At 37.1% G+C, this 23022-nt stretch overlaps 2 protein-coding genes across 10 annotated transcripts in view; one reads left to right on the top strand and one right to left on the bottom strand.

The window, feature by feature from the left end:
• The window catches only part of ASB3 (ankyrin repeat and SOCS box containing 3), a 62195-nt gene that overhangs the window by 5234 nt on the left and 33939 nt on the right, over positions 1–23022 (top strand). Inside the window, exons 1-4 of one of the 9 annotated variants that reach the window (XM_087960822.1) lie at positions 16288–16388; positions 17973–18034; positions 18649–18845; positions 20729–20887. In XM_087960822.1, coding sequence (XP_087816948.1) covers positions 18033–18034; positions 18649–18845; positions 20729–20887 — 358 coding nt within the window. In that variant the 5' untranslated portion in view covers positions 16288–16388; positions 17973–18032. Of the gene's footprint in view, positions 1–3334; positions 3381–16243; positions 16895–17972; positions 18035–18364; positions 18509–18648; positions 18846–20728; positions 20888–23022 lie in introns of those variants that run through there. The other 8 variants (XM_087960846.1, XM_087960833.1, XM_087960839.1 and 5 more) reach the window with 8 other exon arrangements.
• Positions 197–16205, bottom strand: CHAC2 (ChaC glutathione specific gamma-glutamylcyclotransferase 2). Its single transcript, XM_026676699.2, has 3 exons — positions 15816–16205; positions 6984–7019; positions 197–3115 (listed from the first exon to the last, which is right to left on the bottom strand). The coding sequence occupies exons 1-3, from the start codon at positions 16038–16040 to the stop codon at positions 2735–2737; spliced, it is 642 nt and encodes a 213-aa protein (XP_026532484.1). The 5' UTR covers positions 16041–16205; the 3' UTR covers positions 197–2734.

Below are 23022 nucleotides of genomic sequence, written 5' to 3'. Positions count from 1 at the left end.
TTACTAGTTGCTGACCTTTGCTTAATGTAATTGAATTATAATAAAATTGAATTAAAAATCAGTGATACTTTTTATGGTAGCTAAGCCCTATTTCTATATAGATATTTTTATAACGATGTAATAATTAATCATATTTAATCTATATATGATTTTTTTACTGTGATCTGGAAATACCATTTATGGTTTGAATCAGAACTCCTGTTCATTGTGTAATCTCTTGATTAACTCCTTATTAAAAGTATACCCTTCAGATTCAGGTTTTCCCACTTTGTTGAATATAGATGCCTTCAAAAACACAAACATCAGCACAGCATAACATTTGCAAGTATTTGTTAAACAAAGGAAGAGAAACACCGTATGGGCTTAAACCATAATTATTGTATTACTAATGCAAAATCATATAAGTTTCATTATGAAAATGACAGAAACATAGAACCAGTTTATGCTTTTGTTGAAAGTTTAAAAGAAAAGAACTGAAACTGTAAGATGTACATGCATAGTTAGGACGGAAATGTTTTTGGTTGTTATGAGATAATCATCAAGTTATTGCAGCAGATAACCATTTTAGTGGAAGTTGAGAAGGTTTAGAAGTCCTGGCAATTGACTATGCAACTTGACTATGCAACTTGAACTCTAAGTACAGAATCCTGAAAAAAGAGGTACATTTAGCTAAATCAATCAATTTTATTTACATCCAAAAGACCCAAAAGCAACTTACAAACATAATCTAAATTTGACATTGAATAAAACAGTTTAGTAAGTAAAGTATTTAATTTATATTGTGTTTGTAAGTTGCTTATGGGCCTTCTGGATGCCAATAAAATTGGCTGATTTGATTTAAACTAAATCAACAGCTTATGCTTACCTGGTGTAAATTTTAATTTGGGCTCTCAAATACTTTGACATGGTTTCAAAATATTGTCACAGATGGCCTAGATATATGTAATACAATCTTCAATAAATATCAAGTTCAAAGCACTATGGGAGAGAGAGACACAATTACTAGAATTTTTAAAGAGTATTTACTGGCCAGCTATAGCCATCAAAGAGGCATTCCATAGAGTGTTCTCTTTTGAAATCCTTGTCTATGGGAGGAGTTATAATAACATTTTTATATGTCTTTAAGAGATTGGAAATAGATTGGAGCTCATGTATTTTCCTTTGTTTACTGACAAGTTTATCATTGCAGTGGTTATTTCAGTGAAAAATTCTAGCAAGCATTTCCAAATTGTTAGTAGAAAATATAATTATGTTAATTATAATAAGTTATCCAGGTACAACTAGAACTATGTTAATTAATGATAATATCTAGACTTGGAAATTTACAGCATACATTTTCATTCAAAACCTATGCTGCAAATTATGTGCCAATATTTTCTGAGGAAGTTTGGCTTTTAAGGGAGCTTATTTCTTATTTAGATGCTTGTCAGATCTCTGTCAGTCCCTCTGTGAGGAAAAAAGGAATTACTATACAATAGTGTCAAAAATGCGCTCTTGTGTTTCAAATGCTGATCCTCTGCTTTTCAAATGGGCTGGGCTGCATAATCCATATACTTCCAATTTTTTTCCAATTAGAGTGTACAAAGAAAAGGGCAGTATTCATAGTGAAAGCTTTACAAATGCATAGAAATTTATAAAAACTAAGGATTGTCACTAAAAACAAAAAAAATGAAGAAGAAATATTCTTGTACCTCAATGTGCTATTGAGTGTTTAGAAGCAAGAAGTTGTGAAACTATATCATTAGGTATTGGTGACAACATCATTTTGGCATAGTAAAGGTTGAGCAAAGGGTTATTGTGAATTTTAATTTATGGAGCTCTAATTACTGGGATAAAGGCAAATTTGACTATCTCTGAAAATTGCCCAATGATTATGGATAGGAGTTTTGTTACATACTTATTACTCTAGATTCAAGTTGTTTCCCTGATTACATTTTCAAAAAAATGAGAGAAAGCCTTGTGATGTATCAGTATACATCTCTGACGATATCGAAACCATGAATGCAAAATGCAGTTTCCTTTCATTTGTAACTATTTGATCCTCATATCACTAAGCAAATAGTTATATATAAATTACTGAATTTGGGCAAGTTAAACTAAATGATAAATAATATATAATAAGCAATATGTTTCAAACAGTTGTACAAATAATCCAGGCCCTTCATATAGATATAATTGCCATTTACAATGTAATCCTACACACATTTACTTTGTACCATGTTGGACTTAATCCTAAACAAGTGTACAAAGAATTGTTCTTTCAGTGCTGTAATCCACAAATCCCATTGGGAACATTTTTGAAGGAATATACTGACATTTATGTCAACACACATCACTCAATCCTATGCATTTCATTCTTTGTTGAAAGGGACTTCCTTTTGTGCATAGGACTGCATCCATATCTAAGTGAAGAATCTAGTTCAAAACTTTTTTTTAGAAAGGAAAACAAAATCTAATAATTTAAAGTTAAAGTTTCCTTTCAACTTAAATCAGGCCTAAGTTATTCAAATTTGAGAAATGAACAGAAAAGCATTCTTAAAACTTTATGGAAATTCAAAGTTCCTTCTTAAATTTAAATATTTTAAAAAGCTCTATTGCACAAGGACAATGATGCCTCAATGAAATATGAAAACTATTTTTTTTAAAATTTTGATGGATAATTTCCAAATTATATAAACAATATAAACAGAATAAACTTAGTCTGATAGTGAAGAAACCGTTTGCAAAGCGACTGTTATACAGGTTTGTTTTGCTCCTGTTCCAGCAGTTTCTTTACTAGTTTCTCTAAAGTAAAAACATGTTCATCCACATCTTCTGGTACAAGATCCCTGAGGGAATTGCAAAGTTCAAATAGGTATTCTGTATTTCTTCCACTAGGACCAACTGCATTAAAAATTTGTTCGGCAATTTCTTCTAGGGGTGCAGGTCCGAGGTAGTTAGGGTTTTCACAGGTTCCAATATATAACAGCACATTAAAAGGTTCCACTGCAGGATCTTTGGGATAGAAGACAATAGTTGTAGTCCTATATCCACCCTTCTCTCGAAAATCAAGATAGGCTTTTACTTCAACTTCTTGTCCTATTGGCAGTTTGTATGCAACACCCCATACACAGCCCTATAGAAGAATAAACCAGAAAGGTAAAGTGTACAAAGATCAGACTCTTTCAAAGAGTTGCAGAGGTCACTCTTCCAAACCATTATTGTCAGTAATGCATACACATAACTTATTTAATGAAAAACTAGAAAACAGGACATTAATGAGGGAACTGCAAATTCTTAAACCCATGTTTCCAATTCTTCACTGGCTCTCTTCCCTTCTCACATTTTCTTCCAGGGTTTTACTGTGATTAAGAACTCTACTCTCCGACACCTCTGTGCAGGTACTTCATCTAACAAGTACTGTTAATTTAGCAAGATAGATTGATAGAGATAAGCTAAAATATTGCTAATTTCTAGTTATTTTAACACTGCACTATTAGGATGATTACAGGGTATTGATTTGAAATAACTAGTTAGCAATGATTGGAGTTTGTTTTGTAATACAAATGCTGGGAAAAGAAAGAGGAAAAAAACCCCAAGCTAAACTATTCTTTGCTTATAGAGGAAGATGTCTGCTAACATAATAGGATCTAACTGCACAGCAGTATGAAAAAACTTACCAGAAAAATACAGAAGAATTCACAGTGACAGACACTGTGTTGCATTTTGCTGATCTTGTCAAGTACAAAAGGTTGTAGCTGCCATTACTCTGATATAAATTCGGCAGCATTACAGGACAACTAGTGGTGTTCAAACCTCCTTGTTTTCATGTCATTCATATTTATTCTCAAGAAAATATAAATATGGGGGAGTATCACTGATGCTACTTAGAAAAGATATACCCGGTTGTGGCTTCAGGCCTATATGCAATGATCATATTCCTCCAAATATTGTCTCCAACTGTATTTTTAAGAGAAACTGCTCAGTGCATCATAAGTAAACGGTACATATTTTAATGTAATGTATATTATATCACAATTAAACTATGGCAAAATGATTTTTATTTTTATCTTAGCCACTTTTTAATCTTGGTTTTTACAGGGTCCCATCTAGCATACCATCTAGAAGTCAAGAGTGGTCCTTTGTGTGAACACCCCTAATTTAGACGAAATAAAGGTATATAATAGTAATACGAACTGAGCTTATTTGTTTTAGTTCACAGTTTTTATTTTATAAAACATTTCACATGTATTTTCGCTAATGCTGCAATAATTCTGTAATGCCCTGTAAGTTTTTACTTTTGCTCTTTATGTAGATTTGAGAACACAAAGTTGAAAATTTTATTCACCTGTGAGTTTGCAGATGATTTGAGGATGGGAGTGAGATTTTCATGGTTCACATTTTTAATTTCTGATCCTTGGCAAATTTACATTAAATAAGTAGGTTTAGTGGTGCCTATCTATGTAAAACTGTAGTTTAAGCTCCAGTGTTGCAGTATTTAACAGCTGGTCATAGAAAGGGAACAGTTGTTTATTTTCTGTGTACTATAAACAGAACATTACGCAAATCGTAAATCACCAAATCGGTAGTTAACACTGATTGGATCCCACCCCTGCTGCTAGGTCCACCATAACTTCAAAAGATCACTGACTTGTCCTAAATATAGGACTACCTATAAATGTAGACATGATAGCCTCCTAAGTTTATAAATAATTTTCCAGAGAGTTATTTGCCTTTTTTCTAATTTCATGAGTTTAGGTTACAGCCAAAACTTCTTTGCTGCATAGATTATTTCTTAATTTCTAAAAGGAGAGGCAGGATGTACCGTATATGCCGGCGTATAAGACGACCGGCGTATAAGACGACCCCCAACATTTCCACTCAAAATATAGTTTGTTATATACTCGCCCCTCTTCCGCACGCCTTCCACTTTTGCACTTTTTTTTTGGAGGCACTTTTGTCTACCGTGGAAACGAATCCCGTGAAGCTGAAAGGGCAGCCAGCCTTCTCCCAGCTCCCAAGAGCGAGGCTCGCACCGCCTGGGCTCCGCTGAGGTATCCGGCTGGGGCTGTCAGGAGTTGTTACCGCTGGCGTGGCTCGCGCGGCTCCAGTCCCGCGTTGCCTCGGGAAGGAAAGGCAAAAAGGAAGAGCCGCGGCGGCGCTTTGCAATGGCAGCAGCGGCTCCTGGTTTTGCCTTTCCCTTCCCGAGGCAACGCTGGACTGGAGCCGCGCGGAGCCGCGCCAGCGGTAACAACTCCTGACAGCCCCAGCCGGATACCTCAGCGGAGCTCGGGCGGTGCGAGCCTCGTTCCTTGGGAGCTGGGAGAAGGCTGGCTGCTCCTTCGGCTTCACGGGTTTGTTTCCACGTGCGCAAAAGTGCCTCAGCCGCGGGCAGCCGCAGTGCTTCCCAATTACTATTTGCCGGCGTATAAGACGACCCGGCATATAAGACGACCCCCAATTGGAGGCATCTTTTTCAGGGCAAAAAAGTCGTCTTATACGCCGGCAAATAAGGTATTTGGGAAGAGATGAAGGAAAATAAGTGGGTGGGCCAGTTGAAGTCACAAATTCTGGTCTTAATTAGGGCCATTAAGAAAAATCTACTTGTACCTTGGCAAGCATGAATAAAGAATAAGGAGATGCTGAAATGAGGTACTGAATCCTTGTGTTTAAATATTAAAAATAACTTATGGGACCACTAATTGCAATACAATTTCTTGTTAACTGCCACACAGTTTTAAGGGTATAGGGGTATGGAGATGAAAAGAAAGTTAATTGTTGTTTGGCAAATAGTATTAAATTAATAGATTTACTTTCTTATATATACATTTTCCAGGAGTCCTAATGTACACTTCAGTACAGGTAGTCCTCAACTTACAACCACAATTGAGCCCAAAATTTATGTTGCTAAGTGAGATATTTTAAAGTGAGTTTTGCCCTATTTTATGACCTTTCTTGCCACAATTGTTAAATAAATCACTGCAATTGTTAAATTAGTAATATAGTTGTTAGCTAAATCGGGTTCCCCCATGCTTCTACTTGTCAGAATGTTGCAAAAGGCGATCTCATGACCCTGGGACGCTGTAACCATCATAAATATGAGGCAGTTGCCAAGCATCTGAATTTTGATCACATGGATTATTTGTACAACTGTTTGAAACATATTGCTTATGATACATTATTTATCATTTAGTTTAACTTGCCCATATTCAATAATGCATTTTTGGCATTTGGCAACCAGCCCACGTTTACAGCTGTTTGCAGCATCCTGCAGTCACATTACTGTGATTTATGATGATTTTTGCTTGAAACTAGCTTTGTTTCTGGTTTCCTTGAAAAAAAAGCCCATTGAGGACAATGGATTAATGGCTGTAGTGGCCACTTTACAGTTGCTGCATTTGTTTAACAACCACTGCAAAAAAGGTCATAAAATTGGGCACAGTCATGTTATTACTGCTTAATTCTGACAGAACTTAAAACAGTAACCCTGGGCTTAATTACAGTCATAAGTTGAGGACTATCTATAAAAGCTGAATAGAGAAGTGGCAGGAAAGAAAAAAAAAAGATCTCAAACGTGAACAGAAATCAATTTATTTGAGACTAATATTATGCATGTTAAGAGACTTTTTCAAGAAAATTGAACTAGTTTCTTCAACTGAATGGTTTAGAAATAGCTGTATACTATTTTGACCACTTTTCTATAGGAATAGGGCTTTTGTCTATGAAAAATGTCAATTTGATACATATTAGCCTCAAGATGATTCCTGGACCATCACTTTGAACTTCCTTCTACATATCTTTGGAGAGAAATGATAACAATTGAAATTCTATGCATGTTTACTTTGCAGTAATTTACATTGTATCTATGAATTTATATCCCAATTGATATGTATAAGATTTCAGTATAAAATTCTCATTTTCTCTATCAGAGTTAAGAGGGCAGCTTCATACTACTACTGAGGCCAAAACATATTTATAGAGTATGTAAAATGCAACTACTATACCTCAGGATCTTCAATAAGTGTCACAACTCTTCCAGGCTAAAATTTAAAAACAAAACAAACAAAAATTCAGTAAAAACTTTAATTGTCAGAGCCAGTACAAAAGTGAAGTTTTTGTAAAACAAAAATCCAAATCACAGGATTATTAAATAAATGAAATATAACTTTAAAGTGTTTGACTGTCATAGTGATGGTATATTTGCTGACTGAGGAGCTTAGATTAGTTAAGAATGCAGATTGTATCATAAATTCATTTTTAGTCATTTATGTACAAGTGTTTTGTATGGTTTTAGGCTAGTTTAATCAAGCAAAATAATTAAATTCACTAGCAATAACAAATGAATAAGCAGTGCCTGTATGTATCTCAGGCATATTTATTGTCATTAAATATTTCCAGACTTTACAATAACAAGATGCTCATCTTATTTTAGGAGACAGCTGCTTCCATAGAAGGGGAGGTCCAGGAGCGATTGCTTGTGGAGTCCCTTCTATAGATTTTTGGGATGTGTGGATATTCTAAGTGTGCTAGTTCTATTTGCCGTGCAGATCCTACTTGGAGTTCCCAAGTAGAAATTATTTCACAGATATCTGGAGATCCTCAGTCATCCAGGTCATGGTTATCCAAAAGTGCTGTTATCAAGAGGCAACTGGACTTTCTGGTTTTTCTTTGCAGACATTTTACTTCTCATCCAAGAAGCTTCAAACATCTTCAAAGAAAAACCAGAAAGTCCAATTGCCTCTTGAAAAAGAACCTTTGGGATTTCATAGATACCAAGATCTCTTATTGTTAACTCTTATTGTTACTGTAATAATTATTAATTATTAATGTAATAATCTCTTACAACACCACGAATTGCCTCCCGAAACAAGCTGGTAAACATTGTAGCTTCTATAATATAGATGTTGTATGATAATGAGCCAGTTGTTTTAGTGGTTAAGGTACCAGGCTAAAAACTAGGAGACTCTGGCTTCTAATCCCATTTTAGGCATGGAATATAGCTGGATGATTTTGGACCAGTGACTCTCTCTCAGTCCAACCCACTCACAGGGATATTGTAGGGCAAATAGGAGGATGGAGTATTAAGTATATTTGCTTAAGTTATTTATAAAAATATTACAGGCTGAACATAAATAAATCAATTAAAATAAATTAAAAGTTGCATTTTGTTCCAGTTAAGTTTTTTTATTCACAGATTTGTTCTCGGGCAACTCACTCGCTAGGTTCTCTAATTTATCTGAGCTTTTTAAAAAAACAACACGAAGATGATGATGATAGTAAAAGGCATGCTACAAAGCACAAGCCTCTAGAATTATGTGATCTTTGAGTCGCACATATATTTTACTGGGAAATGAAGCTCGGCTTGTTTTCTGATAAATGAGTATTGTGAGATTGGCTATGCATACAGTACTATGACAGCTATGTTCTGAATCCACCTACCACTATGTTTTCAAAATGTTAAATTTGCCCCTAGCCCATAACTACTAGATTTGCCTCCTGTTGTAATCATCAGTAAAGTCATATGGGTGATGAAATTTGCCTGAAGGCTGTTCAGGTCTGGATGACGAGCAGCAGGCTAAATCTAAACCCTGGCAAGACAGTGGCTCTGGGTTAGGGGCTCTTTGGCTCTTGAAGAATTGCCATCTTTGGTTGTAGATGGATTGCACTGCCCCAAACTGCCCCACTGCATAATCTGGGAGTTCTTCTGGATTTGTGACCCTCGCCTGAGGAGCCGGTGGCAGTCTCTGCACAACTATGACCAACATGCCTTTCTTATAGTCACCCATGCCTTGGTCATCACCCATCTGGACTGTTGTAATGTGCTTTATAAGTTTACATAGTACAGTATCCAGAAGCTTCAGTTGGTTCATTAATGCAGTGGCCCTTAAAGCTCTGCACGTGTCATCTCTCTTGTAGGAGTTGTAGTGGCTGCCAATATGCTTCCAGATAGAATTCAAGGTGCTGGTTATCACCTTTAAAGCTCTATGTGGCTTGGACTTTTTGAAGGACTCTCCCCTATTACATCCACCTAGCCTACCAGGACAGGAAGACCGGATATGTTATGGGTCCCATCAGTTGGGGATATACATCTGGTGGGACCATGAAAATGGTCTTTTCAGTGGTGGCCACCTCTCTGTGGAAAATCTTCTTGCTGAGGTATGGCTGGCCCTCTGTCCTGTTGCTTTTCTAAAAGGCAACAGATCTGGGGACCCCAAATGAAGCTGAAGCTGTCAGGTACAAGAAACTGGGAACCAGAATAGAGTTCAAAATGCTACAAGTTTATTTTATGCTATCTATACACAAGAATCTGATCTATTAATGATCAAGGTGAATTGGCTCCATATAAGAGTTAACAGACTTCAAGCTCTCTTATGGGGGGTGTAAACATTCCAAACTGATTATGTGTTTGATCCCACCCTCAGGCTCAGCTGATCATCTACAGGAGCCAATTGTGGTTAATTTGATTGTGTTGCTGCTACCATGAGGGGAGGGGGTTATGTGTTTTTATATTTGTGGTTTTTAATGTTGTAAGCCCCTTGGAGTCACCTAGATGTGAGTTTGGTGGTCCTTAAGTTTGTTTAATAAATTTGAAAAATGAGATTTGGCCTTAGAAATGTATTCATGTGTGCACTTGTAAGAATGACCACATTTGTACATGAAGTGACTTGTCTACCACAAATGGGATCTTTGTGCCCAGTTGTCTGTTAAGATGTGGCCATCTGGTATCTAATAACTAGAAAATTGGTACTGACAGACAGAAACTTTGTATTGGTCGTTGGCTAATAAAAATATCTATAAAATAAAGCAAAATAATCCCTTAACTTCAATAACTGTTGGCAACCATTTATAGGCAAAGTTTATACATACTGTAGCAAAACAGAAATAAATGTAATTATTTAATAGATAATGCAAATGAAAATATTAGAGTGCCTTGGAAATGTACATAAAAGGGGTAATCAACTGGTGATAAATTTCTGTGTAGAACTGACAATGCAAAAGAACATGACTGTGGTTTCTATAGCACCCCAGTCACAGGGGCAATATCTGCTGTCATACGGGGCTTATCTATAGTTCCTTTAAAAAAACAGCTGTGGGAAAATTGGCATTGTGTTACCTTAGTTACAAACTTTTTAAAAGGCCTAAGCTAAGGTGCTACCTCCTTTAGTTTGTGTTCATGTCAACAACCTAAGAATCTGTATTCATATTACTATTACTGTATTCATGATTACTATTTTTCTGAACTTTTAAAAAGACAGAATAGTTCACAGTCTAGACATTAACTGATAACTAAATTAAGTCGCTTTTTCATTAAATGTTCAGAAGTACATAGGTACTGTTTTATCCAATCATGAAGATGTTTAGATGATTAATCTGAACGTTGTACATCAATTTTCTAATTTCTGTAGTATATTCCATTATCTACCTTAGTACTAATTTGTATCAAAAAACCTTAATCTTTATAGCTTTCTTTGGCATTCAGATGAAAAGAAAAATGCAAAAATGTATTCCGTAAAATACTTTTTTGTTAATTTACTGTGGATGTTCTAAATTTATGCTGAAATATTATAAGAAGCATATATTTTTAAATAAATTTTCAAAATTTGTTGTAAGGATTTCAGACTGCAGATGTGAATTTGCATAACAAGCAAACAACATTATTTGAAAGGTGTAAGCTCTACTGAATATTAATGTTGTTGCATATTGTCTAATCCCAGAAGAATGCCAATTATTTTTAAGTATTGGCTCATTTATGTTGAAGTCAGTCAGTATTTCTGATGACTGACAAATCTGCTGCATATACAGCAGTAAATAACATAGCCTTGCCTTGTCAATGCCATTCTCCTAGATTGCTGGATGTTTCTGAACTCCATTGTTTCCTCTGCTGTACAAATACTATTTAGAATTTTATCAGCTCTATAATCCTTGTATAGCGAGAGGCACGCTGGATTTCAAAGTACTGTAAAATTTAATATTTTTGTTCAAATATTTTTATGAAAATAGAAAAGGCTTTTACTTGTTTTAATCTTAATTCATAGGTATTGTTATTAACTTATGGCAGGCAATGCTTTCTGAAAAGCATTTTCAAATAATAACTAGACCATAGCTTATTATCAGTCCTTTATTTAGGCTACAAATTCAAAATATGGCTTTCTGAGAAATCCCTGAAAGTTGGAGAAATATGCATCAGTGGGCTTTAGTAGGCAATGAACAGCATATTGTTATAATTATACAGATACCTGCACTAATAACTAAAATCCTTCATTCTGACAAAATTAGTGGTTGTGGTTCCAAAAAAATCTGTTTTTATGTTTAAACAGGAATGATTAAGTACTGGCATAAAAACAAACATTTTAAAATTTGACCTAATAATTTAAAAATTCCCCACAAGTTAACAAATGATCTAGATCAATACAGACAATTCTCTTATAATATCAAATTACCTAGAAGAATGAAATCCAGTGCATTCTGGTGGTGCTTGAAATTAACTATTTAAAATTCTGTTTAACCACAAAAAGCAGGTTGTTAGTCCATGATGCTTGCTTACTTTGGTTTAACTCCACAGAATTCTGGTACAAACTGAAAGGCCATTGGGCAATCTAATTCCTATGGGTAGCATATAAAAATGAATAGTAACATGCTTCTGTTGATATAATTCAGTAGTTTGATTGAAAGTCATACTTCCATGTTTATGGTTTGTTATAGGACAGAAACAAGTGAAAATTACTGGTTTGCACACAACTCCATACAAATTATATGCAGAATCTTCAGAATGATTTATCCCTGGTGGTTTGTAGGAAGTACTTGTTCCACATATTACTCATATGCTATAAAAACATTTATTTATTTTAAAGATTTAAATAGCTTATTTTATACACCATAATGGTGGGTAGTTTACAAACACATACAAAAACCAGAACCAGCATAAAAATTTGCAGTGGCCCAGCCAGATGCAATCCCAAGTTTGTTGGAAAAATCAAGTCTTCAAACGCTTTTCAGAAAACCAAGCGGATAGGGGTCTGCTGGATCTCAAGGGAAGGTTGTTCCAAAGGGCAGGGGCTACTACCAAGAAGGCAGACTACTTAGAGCCTGCTAGTTGGCAACATTTAAGGGAAGGAACCTGGAGCAAGCCCACTCTGATCTGATGGAGAAGGCAAATAACCTTAAGTGATCTCACAAACAATCTGGCCCCATGCCATTCAGGGCTTTAAAGGAGATAATAAGAATCTTGAATTGCAGTCAAAAAGAAAATTGAAGGTAGTGTAGCTTATATAGCATCAGCGTACCATGGGCAAACCATGGGATGCCTAAAACTTCACACGCTACTGCATTTTGGATCAAGTTCTATTTCAAAGTTTCAGATGCAGCCACTACGAAATACTATCTCTATTAAAAATGGAAGGAATAAAATAGCAAACCAATAAAAAAACAGGGAAAGGATGCATACTGGGCAACATGTCCTTGTCTTGGTTATACTACAACAGTAAGTTTGTAAACATTTCAGAACTATCCTTAACCCTGCTGTACTATGAGCTGCAGTGTGCTTTAAACTTCATCTCAGATCTATTAGATTAGATTCAACAAATGCTTTCTGCATTTTTTTTAACCAATTGTGTAGTTTGATTTGTAAGTATTTTGACCCTTTCCCTTTTATATAACAGCTTTGTTTCATTGATAGTTTGGGCTTGTCTTAGATGAACACCTTGTTTTAGGTCACATATATTTTCAGTTAGGCTAACTGTTGTAAATATCCAGCAGTCTCCTCCCAACGGTAAAATTTGCTATTTCCAGAATCTCTAGTTCCTCCCTAATTATAATTTGTCAGGATCATAAGGCTGAAAAACAGCTCCAATCCATGAAAATTCCCATCACTATGCTTACAATTAATTATTTTTACTGGAATTCAATAGTTCATTTTCTTCAAAAATATTTTTTTTTCATTATCCAAAGTTCTATTTTTATCTCAGTCTGTCCACAGAACTCTGTTCTAGTAGCCTGCTGGATCATCTGGCAAAGTTGAAACTTATGGCATTGTGTTTTTTGGAAACCAGTGGTTTCCTCTTTGATAACCTTCCATTCAATCATTCTTCTTCAGTGTTTGTCTTATGCTAGAGTCATGAACACTGACATCAGTGCATTGTTCAGTGCAAGAATGGCTTGATGTTTGCTGTTCTCTGGGCTCTTTGTGATCTCCCAGAAAATTGTAAGGTTTGGTCTTGGGAAATTTTGTGTTGGATGACCAGTCTTGGAAGTAACAGTCGTGTTGCATTTTCTCCATCGGTACACTACCTGACTGTGAATTGATGGAGGCCATTCTAGTCTCATGAACATCAAGAACACTTTTTTACATGTTTACACAAAACTGGACTGAGAACAACATTTTGATGATGACAGGCAATGTTTGTTTTATTAATAGGCTTACAAGCGCTCTGAGCACATAGTAAGTAAAATCTTGCAGGATTACGGATAGCTCCAAAAGATGCATGTGCTTTCTGTTCTCTTTTTTTCTTTCCTAACATCTTTTTGGACGTGCAGGATCTTGGCCCAAATTCACCTAATCAGCCTTCATGTTCAAGGTGGGACTAGAACTCACAGTCTCCTGGTTTCTAGCCTGGAGCCTTACCTACTAGACCAAACCGGTTCTTATACTTTTCCTCATTTGTTCTGTCCAAAAAAGATACTGAAGGATGTTCATTTAATCAGAATTTTCTTATTTAGTATAATGATAAAGAAGCAAAGAAATGGAAAATAAACAGCTACCATAGTATTTTCTTACAATTCTTTCATATAATCAGAAGTTAACATTGTTTCAAACAGCAATCATAGGTCAGAATGCGTACAGAAATTAGGACCTTTGTAAAACGTTACTGAATTCACTGAAGCTTATTTCTTGGTAAGGATGCAATGGTTACAGATTAGGATGTTCTTAGTGAACAAACTTTGGGCTCACCATATTATTGATACATTTATATAAAAAGAGAAATGGGGACATAAGTATAAATGATGTAGACTCATTGTAGAGACATTATTGTCTTGTCAGTTGATCATACAATGACAAATTAATTGGCCACCCAATTTCAACTTTTTCATTAGTTTTAATATTTCTCACATATTCATTTTAATGGAAATGTAGTCTGAATTTATCAGTTGATTAGTAAGCTCTATAGATAAATGCAGTTAAAAAAATTGAACACCATAGGCTTCATAGCAACCAAATGTGATGTCCAAAACTTTAATGGTTTAAGACCTCTCAACTGAAATATGGAAAAAAGTAACATTTATTCAAACAAAAGAACATTCACTGAAAGCATAAAGTGCAAACCCACATTTTACCCTGGAAACCTTGGAACACTGCTTGTCTGGTAATTTTAGAAGAATTGTGGTCTGCCAGTTCTGTGATAGTATCACTTTCGAAAGTTGTAAATTGTTTCCCCAAATATACAGAAACCCTCTATATACAGGAATGAATTACACAGCACAGTAAACTAGGTATCCAAGATTCTACCTTCCCATTTCAGGTTTTAAAATACTGGATGCACAACTCATCCCACTACACAGAGCACATTATGTTCCTGTTTTGCAATAAAAATCCACATGTAGTAAGTGGAAGTTGGTCTTTAAATATTTGAAACAACTTTGTTCATCTTGTTTTATTTACTAGACAATCTCATTTGGCTTAGTGTAGCCTATTCAGAGAAAACATGAAGGATTGAGCTGTGCATTTATGACACGTTTATTTCTTTTATGAAATAGTCTGAACTTTTTCTCAAATTACGTTCAGGAACAAAATGGATGCAGCCATTAAAAGACTTGCTAATGGCAAATACCTCAAGACAGTTTTAGGGGGAGACAATACTTTTTTTGTCATTTAACAACAAATATATGTTGCTCAGGAGATGATCACATGTTTATATTGCATGATATGCTAAATAATAACTATTATTAAACTATACACGCTAAGCCAAAACTAAACAAATCCTGTTATGTCTTACTATGCTGTGGGTATCAGACCATCACTTTAAGCTGTAATGTGATTTCTTTGTTTTGGTATAACATGTTGGAATACAGCCAAGCATTATCCATGGGTTTTGATTTAAACATGATATGCAAGGTCAGTAATTTTATTTTTAGCAGAAAACCAAATCTTGCCATTGAAGTTTCCTTCATAGTGTGCTCTGAAGGAATCTGAACAAATATAAATTTATAGAAGGTGACCCACACATTGAAGTGTAGTGCAACCATATCAAAAAAATAAAATAGCTTGGGAACTTTGTCTTTTTTCTTGTTGCCTGCAAGATACACTGTCCTGTCTGCATTTCCCCAATGGGGGAAAAAAAACAATTGTACCCAAGTTGCATTGTTAACTATATTAGTATTCGAGGTTTGACTGTATATAGATAAAATAGACAAGTTAAATGCATAGAGAATAGTTGTGGGAGACAAACAATAACACATTCCCTCTATTATTCCAACAACAACAGGCGCTGGGCTGTGCGTGTAAAAAGTGCACCTAGGTTCTGGAATCGCTGTACCCGTAGTAAATTGGCACTCGGGCTTTGCACACAAACATCAATCCGACCAGCGGGCACGCAGGCACTTGCCAAGCTCCTCTGCAACTGGATGGCTGGCGGGTCAGCTCTTGTCAGTCGCACAGGTCCACCTCCCCAAACCTTTTCCTTCTCTGGCCCAGTTCGATTCCAACCCAGCTCCCACCTGGGAGATAACAATTTCTCTCCACTACGAGAGCGAGTCCTGGCATCTCTCAGTGGCCCGCTGGCACCGAGCGGGCAAACGAGGTAACCCCGCTTTCTCCTCTCCGTCTGCCTACCGCAGCTCACCTTGCCCGGCACTCCACGGTGATCCGTGCTGCCTTGCCAGAACCTCCTGCTGTAGCCCGTGATGTATCCTACCATCTTGTCCTCGTAAGGAAAATCCACCTTCCAGATGAGAGAGCCATATCCAAACACCCACATGTTTCTAGCCCCGTCACTCTTTGCTTCGCTGACTGGGGAAGAGGGAGGGGACGGGCAACAGCGGTCCTGGGGGCTGCTAGGGCTTTGCATATTCTCTCCAACCTTTGTTGAGCAGGCAGAGCACACAGCAGAGCGCAGGGCCCGCGCTCAAAAGAGCCCCAACCTCCGAGCGGGCTCCGCTTCCACTTAACCACGTGCCCCTCCACTGACTGTTTCGCCGGGAGAACTGGGGAGCTTTTTGCCGGAGACCGAACTCAAACTACAGCTCCCGGCATCCCCTTCTGAGCCAGGAAAAGAAAGGCTGGGTGTCAACCGGCTGCTCCAGCTCGGCTAAAGCTTCTGTTGCTCTTTGGGAGAGCTGCTCCGAGCCCCAAGCGCCGAGCGGTTGCCCCTCCTTTCCTAGAAAGGAAGCCCCGGGAACCCCGGCGAAGATCTCGGGTGAGAAGAGCGGGCAATGAAGGGAGCGGGGCTGTGATCGGTTCCATTGATCTGCTGGGCTCCTGCTCTTTCTTTGGCAAGGGCAGGAAGGAGAAGTGGGAGGCGCGTTGGCTGCTTCGTCCTGCACGGCGAGGGGCAAGCCGGATTGGCGACGGCTGTTTGGCGCGGCCTTTTTTGTTTTTTTAACAAGACGCCGCCGCCATTTTACGGAATATCCCACGTCGAGCGGCCGAGCCCGCTGAGGGAAGCATCTTCCCCGTTTTCCCTACGGGCTGCTCCGGCAACGACGTGGAACCGTCGTGGTGGCAAGGGGGTTGCGCCAAGCTTCCCCTTTGAGGTTCTTGGGCCAGGCAGCGGGTTTTAACTTCAAACTAGGGAAGTGAGGATTCGGGTTCTGCAGCCCGTTGAGTCTCAAAGGAGGCGTCCTCGCTCTTTGCTGACTTTGCCGCACGAATGTAACCTGTAACTTTACGCGATGCTTGAGTATGTGCTTTGAATCCAGTTGGGTCAGTATCCTAATTCGTATTCAGTTAATCGTTGCATTTCTCTCCCCTTTTCCTTCTGGGAGTTTAGAATGCCCGATGTGGAGATCGCCGTTCATGTAACAAACTTTGAGGAAGACCAATTTGTGATCAGCCCCAAGTCAGCAACTTTCTGGTCTCTTCAGCCCAAGCCATAATCAGTATTAATTCTTACCTTAGGCGTGTATTCATACATTGCACTAGTGATGAATCAAACTACAGTTGGGTGAATTATAAACTATATAATTTGTTATGTAGTCATATATCATAGTGGCTGAGTGTACTGTGAGCCATAATGATTTTGATATTGGGTGAACTCATTCAAAACATTAAATGAATATTGGTGACAATAGAATTATTATTACTTGGAAGAGATTTTGCAGTTGTTTATGATGAATTTAAAAAGGGTAGCCTTCAAAGTTTATAAAGAAATTTCCAGAAAGCCTTCTGATTTTGTGCTAGTTACATAAGTTTGTTTTATATAGTGTGTGAGTGACTTGTGAAAAGGGCCAGTTACCTCTGTTGATGCTGTACAGATGAAGTTCAACTCCTGTTGAATCTGAGTGGTTTCATTAGCTAGAAGTCATAAAATTCTTCACAGTGGGCCTTTCAGACTTTTTATGAAAATTGTCTTTTTAATCAGACACAACGAAGTGGCAAAATATCTAAATTTGGTTGTTGGATTTTCACTGTGTAGATACAGATGTGAACTCTTACTAGTCATTGGACTCAAAATGGGTCTTCCTCTGTGATTTCATCTCCATAAGCTCCAAGGAGCAGTATTGGATCTGTGAGAAGAGAGAGATCACTCCAGTGTAATTTGGTCAAACTCTTCAGCTTCCCCTTTATTTTAGTGGATGATCAGTCTTAACTGACAAGTGCCAGTCAGATTCTTGGAAAACTGCCCAGGTGCCTTCTGAAACCTCATTGGATCCATTAGGTACCATGGGTTGACTCATCTGATAGTTCACCCCTGTGAAGAGAGGTTGCACAACAAAACTCCTAAACAAAGCGTGATCTGAGTGTTGCTCCTTCTTTGTTTTTCATGTTCAGAGCACTACAGAAGTAAGCAATGTGATCTTACTGAACATCACCCACAACAGTCCATTTCAGTTAACTTAAAATGTGAGCATGTAGTTCTATGTTGCATTTCCCACTATAATTCTGTCTTTGCATTTTCTTTTTCTATGTGGCACCGTTAGGTGTCCTGAATAATTTAATCAATCTGACATGAACACTATGGAAAGTCCTTAACTCTTTCTCAGTAGCATGTTGATTGCCATCTGACCAGCATCAGAGGCCCAGCACCAGCCTCTATATTATCAGTTACCATAACTAACATCTAAACTACCCAAGTAGTTTTCTAGTAAAATACAGGAGTGGTTTACCATTGTCTTCTCTCACACATGAAATGGTGCCTTTACTGTTGTTACTAAAGTGATTGTTCTCTTCCAGCATTTTCCTACATTGCTGCTGCCTGATACATGGGTCTGTTTGCTTTGGCTGGGATGCTCTTCATGCCTTGGTGACCCTGCGAGATGTATATACTCTGGGCATGGCCTTCTGATGTACTTAATACTTTCTGAAAATAAATTTATTGTAGGTGTGCCTATCAGATATATTTGTGTAGATTTATATTCTAATGAGGATAACTTTTATTGAAATAATACACTGTTGTATTTTTTTCCATTAAGTTCATGGGCTATTCCTCTTCATTTTCTCCTACCCCAATTTGTTAGGATGGATTTTACAGAAGCCTATTCTGATAGATGTTCGGCTGTTGGGCTAGCAGCCAGAGAAGGCAATGTTAAACTTTTGAAGAAACTAATCAGAAAAGGATACAGCATTGATGTTTCTGATAACAGAGGTTGGATGGCTATTCATGAAGCTGCATTTCATAACAGAAATGAATGTCTAAAGCTTTTAATTCAAGCAGGTAAGGAGAAATGTATCAGCAGTAGTGATATTTATATGCTTTCTGATTCAGAGTAATGGGAAATTCCAGAGACTCCATTTTTTTTCCAGGAGTTTAGTTTCTTTAAACAGGTAGATATTTCAGAAGTTACAAAAACCCTAAGAACTGACCCTTAAACCATACTCTCAGTACCTTGAGTTACTGATACTCGAGGAGCAGAAGGTCAAAATTTGACATGATTTTTTGGGTTTTTCTCTATCCTAAGTAGCAAGCAAAACAGGTGCACTAGGATTCCAGCATTTTTTTAACACATTTCATCTAAATTCCTTCAAAATATGGCCAAATATTTTTCTGCCTCCCTCTAGTGTCATTATTGCTACTATGACTCTTGGAGGCTGTAATAATGTGTGATCTCCATTCCCTTGATTTTAAAGGAGATTACTCCCACTTATTTACAAATATATATAAAATGAAGATAAAATTAAGCCTTATAGTATTAGTTCTCCAATTGACTCCAATTTCCCATTAGATATCTAATTGATGAAGAGTAGATTAATCATATCTGCCAATTGTCTGTGTACAGCAGGGGTGTAAAACTCAAGGTCTGGGGGCCATATCCAGCCCCCTGGAGGCTTAGATCTGGCCCACAAGGCTGCCCTGGAAACAGTGAAGGACCAGCCTGCAGTGCCTCTGCCAGTGCAAATGGAGCTCGGGTCCATTGGCCCCCCAAGCACAGGCCCCTCAACACAAGTGACATTGAGCTGGCCCCGCCTACCCTGGCTCTACCTACCCTGGCCACACATCCCAACCATGCCCACTCTGCCCGCCCGAGGTCAAACACAACTCTGATGCAGCCCTCAAATCAGGTTTGACATCTCTGGCATATAGCATTGGAAAACATCATTATATGTTACCATGTCACCTTGCCTTTGCTAGGTCTTGAGCTGTCATAGCATTCCAGGTGAGAGATATACTTACTGAAATTTTTAAATCAAGAATCACTGAGTTAGTGGGATTCTGTGAGGTCATCACCCCAACTATTGTTATAATAATGAACAAATCAAGGAAGAACAGTTTCTCTGTTCTTCAGTCAACTACATTTTTCAGGATAAGAGTTTTAAAATCTGCTAAAAAGTATGTTCAGAGCATACTGTAAGAACAGATTTTTTTTTCAGCAGGAAATTTTTTTAAAGTATGGAAAATGTAAAGTAAGGAAAATGTACCTGTGTTTTTGCTAAGTGCTATTGCTACATGCAAATCAGGCCTTTATTATATTTATAAAATGATTTCTTATAAGACTCTTTTGAAGGATCAAGGTATATTACATGAATTATTTTCTTCTTGAGAGGATTTTTGACATAATGACTTCTGCTAATTTTTAACTTAATGAATATTGAATAGGGTAGACAAATATTTCATTATATTTCAGTACTATTTCCAGCCGTAAAATAGTAATTGTAAGATTGTATGGTATTTGTAGAAAAGAAAATGATTAATAAAAACAGCTAAAATGCAATACTGATCCTAAATTGGCATTGTAAGGGAATGCCTTCTAATTAAAAGGATGTCTTTACTTTCTTAAGGGAAAACAGACAGGAGGCAGATAGGCAAAAAAAATATGCTCGTTTTTTGCATGTTTAGATAAGAAATATAAAGCTGCCTTGTACTAGTTCAGAGTGATTGTCCAAATAGCTCAGAATTTCTTCCTAGGAACAACAGGAAGTTATGATTGTTTTAAATGAAGATGTGAAGTGGAACTTTTTATGTGAGAAACACATGCTTTGCCCACCATATTGTGATTCTGTTTATGTAGATAAACTGCAGTTAGGAAGAGATGGAAAATGGCAATTTCTCCAACTTTTGTGTGTTATTCTTTACTCAGTTTACTATATTATGCTTTGCAGCACCCTCTGCGAACTCCATAAGATCCAAAACATTTGAGGGTACTTTTCCATTACACCTTTCTGCAAGTAGGGGAAACCTGGAATGTACTGCTATTCTTCTGGAATCTGGTGCTGATCCTAATGAAGTCACTAATGATGCCACCACACCCTTATTTCTAGGTGAGTATAATGTTATCAAACAGTTAAGAGTTACACAGGGAAAAATTCCTCAAATGTAGATGTTTCAAATTTCTTCTTTTCATAACTGATAGTCATCACTTTAATTGTTCTAGCTGTGTGCTTTGGTATAAACAAATAGAAATATAAAAATAACAAAAATGCCATCATTACTTTATATTAATACAAAGTTTTAGCTAGTCATAGTTCTTGAATGTACCGCAAATATAGCTGTTACCGGATTGCTTCCTTTATCAGTGTGTAGGAAATACAAATTCTACTATGGCAAGTGCGTGGACAGTCTGTGCAGTTTTGTTCTGTGTAGTTTTCCATTTTCCCCGCTGGTGCTGTCAGTGCTCTTCAATTTGAAGTGTTGGGCAAGTGGTTCACAGTTGTTTCTATTTTAGAAAGGTTTTGCTATATGTGGGTAAGATGGATAGGTCATTTGGCTTCATATTTTCAACATAGCTGTTCATTCTTGAGAGTAAACTATATTTGGGTTTTTGAACAGTTTTTTAAAGTGAGATTTGTGATTCAGTACATATGCGTGTATTTTACATGATTCACCTTTTAAAAAGGCCAAAAGCTCACAGAGGGTAGGAGCATTTGTAGCACTAGGACTGTGAAGGAATGATTGTGCAAAGTAAATGGCACTGTATATATGGGTCAAGCTTTTTGGTTCTTGTGTTTTGAAGATTCCTTTCTCCCCACCCACCCCTTGTTTGAATGATGATGAGTCTGTTTTAGCAGTTTGATAATAATTTTTGGATATTTCCTGTATCAGGGTACCAGACCAGTGTCACTCATTGTTGGCAGTTACATTCAGAAGAATGCCACATATCAAAGTCTGTATTAGGGACTAACTTTATCCTTGTCAGTTGAATTGGTACTCGTTGTGGATGCTTTATCACTGGAGGTTTTTAAGAAGAGACTGGACAGTCACTTGTCTGAAATGGTATAGCTTCTCCTGCTTGAGCAGGGGGCTGGACTAGAAGACCTCCAAGGTCTCCAGCTCGATTCTGATAAGATGCTTATTTTGCTTTGAACCAAAACCAGGATAGATTATTTTCATCATCTTTCAAATATGTTTCTTATTTCCCACTTGTTGTTTAATATATCTGTTGCTATTTTTCAGGCAGGAAACTTTCTCCTTGTAACATCAGTTACCAGTTGCTTGTGCAAATGGGCAAAATTCTGTTGGTCATTTAGTTTTTTAGCTGAAAGGGAAGAAAAGGTGTCTCATTTAAGTTCTTAGGCCCATACACCAAGGTTTACTCCCAAAGACTGTATTGGAAAGGCAAGGTTGTGAAACATTTGGAGGGTTATTCAGTAACTGAATAATCGTCACAGGACTAATGGAAATGACAATCTTTAAATAGGGAGGAATCAACTGCTATGTATGAGCCAGTAGGTGTCAGTGTTATTCAAGGAGCAGCAAAATGTTGAATTGATTTTAAACATCTTAGATTTCAGTGTATTCTTATAAATTGCAACACTTGTTTCAAAAATCCAATGATGCTTTGACTAAGGAAGAAATCCTTTACTGGAAACTCAGAATTGTGTAATTGGTCTCTGGATAGGCTGCAAAAATATCAAGATATTGGTAATGAGTAGTGGTGTAGGGAAATCACAAGGCTAGAATCAAGAGTGATTATATGCTCTGGAAGGAATAGAATTTGCCTCAGTGCATTTTGGACTGATGGCTGTCTTTGATATGTTCGCATTATGTCTTATTGCATTATGTCTTTTCTATTGGTTATCACTTTGATCTTTTGGCTAAAGAACTGGATTTATTGCAGAGGAAATAAAACAATGGGTTTGGAAGGCTGCAGGAAAAAAGACTCATTAGCCATACTAGCTTCAGAATTAATAATTCTTTACTTGTCAAGCTGAATTCTAGCCCACAGGCTAGTTTTAACTTGCTAGAACTATATTTCTGTATTGTGAACTATTGTTTTTTAAGTAATTAGAGATTTTCTGCTGGATTAGAGATCTGTTATAGATTATAATGTTCTTACACAGAACTTTTCAGTTTATTCCCAATATCAACATTGCTAGCTGGTTAGTATAGTGTAATATTGCTGTACATCAGTAGATAGAAAAGAACTCTTTCTATCTTTACCTCAAAGTTACAGTAA

This window comes from Notechis scutatus, chromosome 1 (assembly GCF_049901735.1).
Source record: "Notechis scutatus isolate UNSWTSFEM ecotype Mainland chromosome 1, rNotScu1.2, whole genome shotgun sequence".
NCBI lineage: Eukaryota > Metazoa > Chordata > Lepidosauria > Squamata > Elapidae > Notechis > Notechis scutatus.
This window is presented reverse-complemented; position numbering and strand designations above follow the sequence as displayed.

What these genes read in the sequence shown, in the direction of transcription:
- CHAC2 (XM_026676699.2), bottom strand. Translation starts at nt 16,040, where the DNA reads ATGCAAAGCCCTAGCAGCCCCCAGGACCGCTGTTGCCCGTCCCCTCCC. An exon ending in ACCGTGGAGTGCCGGGCAAG is followed by an intron (nt 7,020 to 15,815) that starts GTGAGCTGCGGT and finishes TTTAAATTTTAG; the next exon opens with CCTGGAAGAGTTGTGACACT. An exon ending in CACTTATTGAAGATCCTGAG is followed by an intron (nt 3,116 to 6,983) that starts GTATAGTAGTTG and finishes ATTCTTCTATAG; the next exon opens with GGCTGTGTATGGGGTGTTGC.